At 39.2% G+C, this 9,661-nt stretch overlaps 1 protein-coding gene across 1 annotated transcript in view; it reads right to left on the bottom strand.

Annotated features, from left to right (window-relative positions):
- LRP2 (LDL receptor related protein 2) overlaps window positions 1-9,661 on the bottom strand; it is a 241,297-nt gene that overhangs the window by 94,753 nt on the left and 136,883 nt on the right. The window contains exons 33-35 of the mRNA XM_014589797.1: window positions 8,997-9,140; window positions 5,271-5,380; window positions 1,072-1,249 (exon numbers count right to left, since the gene is read on the bottom strand). Coding sequence (XP_014445283.1) covers window positions 1,072-1,249; window positions 5,271-5,380; window positions 8,997-9,140 — 432 coding nt within the window. The remainder of the gene's footprint in view (window positions 1-1,071; window positions 1,250-5,270; window positions 5,381-8,996; window positions 9,141-9,661) is intronic.

Below are 9,661 nucleotides of genomic sequence, written 5' to 3'. Positions count from 1 at the left end.
CAGAAAGCACGCCGTGTGACAAGAGCTTCCTCATCAGTGTACACAAGCACCCCAGTCTGCTTTCACACACGTCACTATCTTCTAATTCCCAAAGCTTTCCGTAACAGCAGTAAAGTTAGTACGTGTTGAACAAATAATGAACCAAACATACTGCATAAGATTATGGAGAACATCAGTGTCAAAGATCTGAATCACTACTGTAAAAAGCAAGGAATCGATTAGCACATATCCAATTCAAGATCCAAAACGATGTTTAATTGATCAATTATTATTGAGCATCTTCAATGTACCTTGCCCCAGCTTAGCAACATAAGTACAGCAGGAAGATGAAATATTATTTAAATGAATGAATGGAACATTATAGTTCCAGCTTCTTACTGTAGAATATAATGAATCCAATCTTGGAGTTTAAAATTAATAGTAAAGAAAGTTAGACATGTGCATTAACCATGTTGGGACATTAGAGAAGAACAGATAACTATGAGAGGATGCTGAGCTCAGAAACCTGCAATCAATCTCTCTGTCTCTCTCTCTCAATGCATATTTATATATATAAATATAGATGTATGAGAGAAAAGCATAAACCTATGTATATACTATTGGGTTACTGGAAAAGTCATGACATCTTTCCTATGCAAAAATGTGCCGTGACTTTTCCAAGCACTCAATATAAATACTAAATATATACTTTTTCCTTAATCTCTACAATCAGAGAACCCAGAGTACTTTCAAGAAAAGCACTGAAATTACTAAAACATTGAAGAGATGGTTCTGAAAGTACAAGAAATGAGAAATGGAATTAATTTATCCTAAAGAAAAGCAAAGCTTTAGGGAAAAAGTTAATACACATTATTCTATAGGGAATAATTCACATTCTATAAAGAACTGGACTTCAACTAGGACAAGATTTGCTCAAGTGAGAGAAGTTACTGGGAGAAAGGACAATAAATCACGGTACAAGATGCCAGGTAAGATTGTGCAGGAACCACTGTGTCCTGACAACTCAAAACACTGAGCATCAGCTACACAAGAGCAGCAACAAAGATCAAAAGATGAGAAGGGTGCTCGTACCACTCCTCGGCTGGTGACTGCCCAGTAGAGTTTCTGCTCCTTGATGTCAAGAGTGATAAACTCCAGATGTTCGAAGTTCCCAGTGAAGAGAATTTTTAAATCTGTGCCATCCATGTTTGCACTTGCAATTTTGGCAGGAACCCCACTCTGTGTCCCTTGGTCTGACCAGTACAGTTTCCTGCAACCATGAAAAATACTGGCGTTTAACAACAGAGAAATTGCGTTAGAATGAATTGCATCTAGATTGTAAATATTTAAAAGAAAATTTGTATTTCTGGACCTCAAGATGCTCACAGTCTCATGGAGGAAGTCTGAAATATCGAAATCTTATTGCACATGATATGGAAGAATACTTAACCAGTGTTTATCAATGCCTATGTATTTCTTAGTTATTACTGTGGTATAGGCCATTAAAAATAGTGTCTAAATCAAGACACTAGGGTTTTCCACTGGTGGTTGAGCTTGGTCAGATAGGTGGGAAGCTTATGACAAAAAGTAGTCCACATAGGGACCAGCAGTTAGCGTAATGGCTATGTCACTGGACTCCCACATAGTCGACCATGTTTTGAGTCCTGTATCCAGTGGCTTAAAACTCACGCCAGGTGCGTGTGCATACGTGTCCAAGATCCCAAGAGGAGAATGGAGGAGAAGGGATTGCGGCATGGCCGTCCCCTATGGGGGTGATTTCTCGCTTTCTGCCTGTCTCTGTCTGTCTGGTGAGCGCACGCGCCCTATAGCAAAAACCTCTCCAAAAAAAAGAAAAAAAGTAGCCTACATCAAACACCAATCCTTCTTCTTTAAAGAATCACACACTATCCAGCACTTGAGAAGGCCAAAGTCAAAAACCAAAGTTGCCAAGCACCTTCCTGCTCATTTATCAGTTCTCTTAATTTTTCTGCATATGACCATCTACCACAAGACCAGCTAATTTCTTACCAAATATAATTTCCATGATGAAAATTGCAAGGAACAATGAATCTCAGCCCAACCCATGCCCTGGTTAAGTTAAGGCAGCTGAGATCTCACATGGCCAACCCTTGCAATTCAAGTCCCTGACCTGGTGGCTTGAAAAAAAAACTGGGCACACATGTACATGTGTGCCCAGGATCACCAAGAAAGGGAGAACTGGGGGAGACAGAATTGTAGCATGACCATTCCCCACAGGAGAGGGCACTTTCCTCTTTTCTCTCTCTCTTCTCTCTCTCTTTTTCTTGTTCTCTCTCTAAAAAATACACATGCCCTCCGGCAATTTTTTTAAAAAGTTTTGAATTTCAGTGCAGAAAATAGAAGAATTAATGAGTAGAGACCAGCAGGTGGTGTAATGGTTAAGGCACTAGACTCTCGTGTGGTTGCCTGAGGTTCAAGTCCTTAATCTGATGGCTTAGAACTCACACCGGGTACTTGTGCATGCGTGCCCAAAATCCCAAGAGGAGAATGAAGGAGAAGGGATTGTGGCATGGCCATCCCTGCTGGAGGGTGATTTCTTGCTTTCCGACTCTCTGCCTCTCTCTGTCTCTCTAGAAAGCACATGTGCCCTATAGCAAAAAAAAAAAAAAAAAAAAAACCTCTCAAAAAAAATTACTTAGTTGCATTTTTCTGAGAGAATGGAATCCCATTAATATGCTGATCAAAGTATATGTATGGATTTTTTTTTAATTTTCTATTTCATAGTGATATCAATAAACTGTACTTAGTAAATAAGCAGTCATTCCTCAGTATCTACAGAAACTGACTCCAGGATCCTGCAAACATCCAAATCTGAGACACCAAAGTCACTTACATAAAATGGGATAGCACTCTCATATAACCTATGTATATCCTACTGAATACTTTAAATCTTCTCTTGATTGTTTATAACACCTATTATAATGCAAATGCTAAGTAAGTAACTGTTATATTGTATTATTCAGGTAGCAATGACAAGAAAAATGTCTGCACATATTCAGTGTAGATGCAACCAGTGTTTTTCAAATATTTTCTTTTTTTTCTTTTCTTTTTTTTTTTTTTAAGGTTTTTGTCATAGGATGCATGCACTCTCAGAAAAAGACAGAGAGAGGGAAAGCTATAAATTACCCCAAGAGGGATGGCCATGCTGCATCCTTTATCCTCCATTCTCCTCCTGGGATTTTGGCCATGTACGCACACACAAACCTAGTGTAATTTTTAAGCTGCCAAGTCTGGGACTTGAACCACAGTTAGCCACGTGGGACTCCAGCACCTTAACTACCACTCCACTTGCTGGTCCCTTGATTTTTCAAATATTTTCACTCTAAGGTGGGTTCATACAGAGGACCAACTGTACATGTGAACCATAATCATCACACAGTATTGCCAAGTCTTGACACACAAAAATTAATTATAATAAATGAAGAGCTGTTTTCTTTTTCACTGAAGACATAACTTCTACCCCAATCCTGACCAATCTTTCTGAAACACTGATTTGGTTTTATCACTGTTTTTCACAAATTTTCCTGCTGGCTCCCAATTACTCAAAAAATAAAGTCTAACTCCTTAACATGACATTAGAAGTCCTGATTGACTTTATCTGCCATATCTCCCATCTGGTCAACTAACTGCCCTCTACTCTAAGTTTCTGGGTTAGGCAAAATCATGCTAAATTCCACCAAGTTTCTGTAGCCTTAAGTACCAGTCCCTAGTTGCAACCCATTCTTCTCCTATTGGAAACCTTTTCATCCGTCAGGTACTATTACAAATGCTACCTACGCCCTTAGAAATTTCCATGTTCATTCAAAGTCAGATACATTGCCTATTCTTATTAGACTATTGTGTTGTAATTTCTGACTTATATGTAATTATTGTACTATGTGGGGTACATATGGTTTTTAAAACACATACACAATGTGTAATATTCAAATCAAGGATTAAGCATATTCCCCATCTTCAACAATTAGGATTACATTATGTTGTGCACATTCAAGATTCGTTCTACTGGTTTTTTGGAAAGTACACATTAAGTTATCAAAAATCTTTTTCACTCTACTGTCATATACTGTTCCATAATCTATTCTACTTGTTTACAAGCACTCTTGAGTCTGTTCATCAATTCCTCTCAGTCCTCACCCCAAGCATCTTATAGTATCTACCATTACTCTTTCTACTTCTGTGGTATCAAGCCCTTCAGCTTCTGACTATGAGTGAGGACACTTGTCTGTACAACAATGAAGCAATAGACTAATAAGACAATTCAACAGAAAGTGATAAAATATTTGCAAGCCATACTTCTGAAAAAGAATTGATATCCAGAATATATAAACAACTCAAACAACTCACCCACCTAGCAAAATCCAATTATAAAATGTGTAATTGACCTGAACACACAGCTCTTAAAGAAAGTCATACAAATAGCCACAAGCTAAGCGACGTATAGTGATTGAATGTATAAAAGGAACTAACACAAAATATTAATTTTTCTTTGAGAGTTTTGTTTTGTTTTGTTTTGTTTTGTTTTTGCTGTAGGGCGCATGCGCTCGCCAGACAAAGAGAGAGACAGAGAGACAGAAAGCAAGAAATCACCCCCCAGGGGGGATGGCCACACCGCAATCGCAATCCCTTCTCCTCCATTCTCAGGGGGGATGGCCACACCGCAATCCCTTCTCCTCCATTCTCCTCTCAGGATCCTGGGCGCACACACACACGCGCCCGGCGTGAGTTTTAAGCCACCAGGCCCGGGACGTGAACAAACGTGGTCGACTGTATGGGAGTCCAGCGACATAGCCATTATGCTAACTGCTGGTCCCACAAAATATTAAATTTTGAAAAAGCATAAGAAAAATGTTGACATTGTTCTCATAAGGGAAATGCAAATCTAAACCACAATGAAACATCATCTAAATCCAGTCAGAATGGCTATTATTTAAAAAAGCAAATAAAAGTGCTGACAAGGTTGTAGAGAGAGGGGAATCCTCACGCACTGTCGATTGGAGTAGAAATCCTAAAATTCTTGCTTGTTTAGAATTAAGTCCAGTGTTATTGATTGGAAGAACATAGAACAAAACACAAATTCTATCTTTCACATTAGACATAACTCAGAACTATTTCTTTCTCACTCAGATCTACATTTTCCAAATGCTGACATATGAAATGAGAAAATGCACAATTTTAAAATATTCCGTGTTATTAGACTATGACTTTAACAAGAATGGTACTGATAAAAAGTATGCCCATTTACGAATACTTACCCACGAACAGGATCAACAGCTATGCCAATTGGAGAACCAGCTCCCAGAGGGGTCCCATCATTGGTAATCAGTGTCTTTCCATATCTGATATCTCCCCGGAGTGTCAAAACCTATGGTATAAAATCATCTATTAGAACTGTTTCAGAATGAAGAAACAAAGAATTTGAGATGATAGAAAACTTGTATGCACAACAAACTCCAAAGCATAATTAAGACTAAATAGCAAAGATTTTGCATGAGAGTCAGATAATCTCTAATTGCATTTCAGGGCTGTGAGAAATCAGCTCAACAGAAAATAAGAGTAAGAACAGCAAAATCACCTCCCAGATCTAAAATTTAAGGAGACAAAATTAATAGGGGATACAAGAAAGATTCAAATGGGTAAACATAAGAACCACTGCCTGAAAAGTCTACAGAAATAATTTTAGAAATAGCTTAGAGAAAACCCTGGAAGACAAATGGGCATCCCACAGCTTTCCGGCCCCCAGTGGCTGGGCCATGGCACTTAGTGGCCTGTCACTGCAAACGTAGTTGATCAAACACAAAGTTAAATTTGTTCCAAGTCAGCGATATTAGTTATTAAGGCATATAACATCAAATCTAAGCATTATCATATTTAATGCTCACAAATAACTCTGAAAGACAGATCCATTATTGTTTCTATATTACAAATGATGAAAGAGACCTAGATAAGTTTAGTGGCTTTCCCAATGTTACCTATTTTAAATTTTTCATTATCATCACAGTGTTAACAGGACCTTCATATGCACATAGAAGTATGGATTGTTGGGTTAGAAGCAAGTTTCTTATAGGAATTAGAAAATGAGACAGTCTAAGAGATAATCAGCAACGAATTAAAAAATGTTCATTGATTTGCATTATGGGTTTTCTATAAAATTGCTTTTCAATACAAATAGATGATTTGAGTTTCTGTGTCTGTCCTTCTCAAACAACCACACACACACACACACTCATGCACACACACATACACGCACATACACAGACACCCCTTTCATCTCTCCTGTATTCTCTCTAAAAAATTTTTTAAAATTCCTTTTCTCTCTCTCTTGTATCTTCTTTCCCTTTACAGACCAAAACAACTTTTCTCTTTCCAATTTGCCTCTTTCTGCTGGGATCCTTAAGAACCTCTTTCTCAAAGAAAAGTTTCTTTCCTTGTTTTCTCTCTTACAATCTGTTGGCTTCGCTTTTCAGTCATAAAATTTCTTTTAGTGAATGGGCACACAGCTACCCCTAGTGGAAAGTAATTTCTTCAATGTTTCTCTTGTTTTCAAGCCACAATTAAAGGTGAATTAACTCTTATGCAGGAAAATGAACAGTAAATAAGCACTTTTTCTATTGTCTAAACCCAGAAGAATCGCTTATAGTTTTTATAGTCGAAGGGAAAAACCAATAAAAACATCAAAAAGGCAATTTACCCTTCGGTTATTTTCCTGCTAGAACTTCTGTGGCTATTCTTAATTTATTGATCATTTGAGGGAAGCAGACCTCTGCCCAGGATACCTTGGTGTTACAAAGTACTTTTACTTGTGAGTACTAACCCTGTTGTCCAGAAAAGGAAGAGAAGCTCAGATAAGTCATTTGTGCTCCTGAGCAGAAGACATGCAGTGTTGTGCCCAGTCACAAAATGCATTTTCATAGTTCTGAGTCTTGTCTTCAAGTGTTCTTTCTGCCTGGGACATCTATTCCCTATTTCTTTATGTGGCAGAAATAAATATTGGTCATCCTCTAGACTCGGTTCCCAAGTAACTGCTAATGGGAAGCCTGTCATCCTCTCTCTCCCCACTCTCTCATCTCTGACCCCCTCACCTGCACGTTCTATTATCCATCCTTCTTATCACACTTATCATACTGGATCAAGGGCATCTGCTTATGTTTCTCTCAGATATGAGAGCTATTTAAAAATTATTTATTTTTTAATATCCAAAACCAATCGTGAGATTGATCCATTAAAAAAAAAAAATTACTCATGCTTTTCTAATGAATGAATAAGACAAGCAAGCAATCCAGACCCAAAGCCAGGACTTTGGATTCCAAACCAAGTTATCATTCCTCCGAACCACACTGCTTAGGGCACGATTACAATGTTTAGGTTTCTGTGGTTAAAGTGGCTTGCCAATACACACACAGGCAAGCTGAGTTATTTTCCAGCTGGCTGTCTTTTCACTGTGTCTAACACTGCTGGAGAAGTCATGTTGTGAGGCTTAAATGAAATGATGTTCGTGAAAGACCTTTGTAACTGTAAAGCACTGTTCCACTGAGAGCTCCTCCTATGGAATCCACTTGGTTAACCACTGAACTATCTGCGCTTTCTCGTCTTTGGCATCTGCCTTTCTGACTATTCCCAAGGGCCACCAATGCACCAGCTGTTCCCCACCCAGAGCAGTAGACTGTTGCTCTATAGGGCCCTGTTTACTGTCCTTCTCACCGAATCCTCAGTGTGCTTTAGGAAGTTGCACCTCACGATTATTAGTAGTAGTAATCTCTTACATGCTTTATCCTTGTCTTTTTTTTTTTTTTTGGAGGGGGGAGAGATTTTCGCTATAGGGCGCGTGCACTCGCCAGACAGACAGACAGAGACAGAGACAGAAAGTGAGAAATCACCCCCCATGGGGATGGTCATGCCGCAATCCTTTCTCCTCCATTCTCCTCTCGGGATCCTGGGCACGCACGCACACGCGCCCAGCATGAGTTTTAAGCCACCAGGTCCGGGACACGAACCACGGTCGACTTCGTGGGAGTCCAGCGACATAGCTATTACGCTAACTGCTGGTTCCCCTTTATCCTTGTCTTGAAGTGGAGCAAATGCATAGTAGTCAAGTTACCTCAATTTTACTTCATGTGAAAATACTTGCACCTCCTCTAGAATTTCTTCTGGGAATTAGAGTTAAAAAGAACACTTCTCTGTAAGAGGAGAGTATCGAAGGAATTAGAATCAAGTTTCGACTCCATTTCACTGTTAGAAAAACTGTATTGGAGCCATAGAAATATTTTCATCTACAAACAGAGGTAACCTATGAATTTGTTTGAGAACTGAAATAGCACAGATGATTAGATGAGTTAAAAATAGTGACAATTCCCTGCCTATCATAACCTTCCCTTTATACTAAATTCCTTACATAAAGTCAGAGAGAAAGAGAGGGAGATAGGTGCTTTTGACAGGGTATCAACACATCACCATCCTTCCTGCTCCAGCATTCTAGTCAACTAGAACCACAGGTGGGCAGGTCAGAAACCAAACCCAGGCATTCCATGCAGACCCAGCCACCATGCAGCCACACCCTGCCCACTTGTGCCACCATGGCTGGACCTATTTATCTTCTTATACAGTATTTATTACCTTTAATCTTTTTATATGAACAAGGTATATTAAAGAAACAATAGGGTAGTATTTTTAAGATGGTTTTCCTCTTTAGTATCAGAGACTATTTGATAAGTAATAGTGATATTTCTTCCCTTTTGCCTTTTGCTTAAAGATAATTCCAAAATCAGGACCAGCAGTTAGCATAATGGCTATGTCGCTGGAATCCCATGTAGCCAACCGTAGTTCAAGTCCCAGACCCGGTGGCTTAAACTCACTCTGGTCACATGTGCGTACGTGCCCAAGATCTCAAGAGGAGAATGGAGGAGAAGGGATTGAGACCTCTCCCCCCCCCAAAAAAAAAAAATCCAAAACCTATGAAAATATTTTCTGAAAATATATTTTACCTTGATTGACTGAGTTCCAGGATTGGTGGTATAAAGGTTTCTTGATATCCAGTCTAAGGCCAGGCCCATAGAAGACCCCAACAGAGACAGAGGGGCTAACACTGTCCTGTTGGTGCCATCTGTCTTTACTCTGTGAATTTCACCCTGGAACGAAAGAAAGGGGAGGTGAGGCATCTCAAGGCCATGGTTTCTGCATAAGAGCACTTTCCTCACCAGGGCCACCTGCCAGCCACTGTTTCTTGAACACTCCTCACACTCAGATAAAATGTAGAAAAGGTTCAGTGCCCTTGCTAAGGCTTACTGTGTGAAATACTAATGCCAGCACCCTTTAAAAACACTGATTTTTAAGTACATCACAAGAACACACAAGACTTACTATTCAGGCTAGCTCTATCTAGTACAAGCTACACAAGTATTTCTTAACTACCATTAACGTAAGAGACCTTTAAAAAAAATAAATCCAAGTCCCCCATGTGGATCAGAAGACCAAGAGCATATTTTATATAAGGGTGACAAACATCAAGTGCACAAACTTTCCTCTCTTCCTTCTTTATATTTTCCTTGCCCTTTTCCAGCCCTCACAGATTATTTTCTGAAGGATTCAGAAAGGGTTCCAAGGGAAACAGAATTGCAAGAGAGATTGTTCTTACCCTGGAACAAAGATT

This window comes from Tupaia chinensis, unplaced genomic scaffold, assembly GCF_000334495.1.
Source record: "Tupaia chinensis unplaced genomic scaffold, TupChi_1.0 Scaffold000381_1, whole genome shotgun sequence".
NCBI classification, from domain to species: domain Eukaryota; kingdom Metazoa; phylum Chordata; class Mammalia; order Scandentia; family Tupaiidae; genus Tupaia; species Tupaia belangeri.
This window is presented reverse-complemented; position numbering and strand designations above follow the sequence as displayed.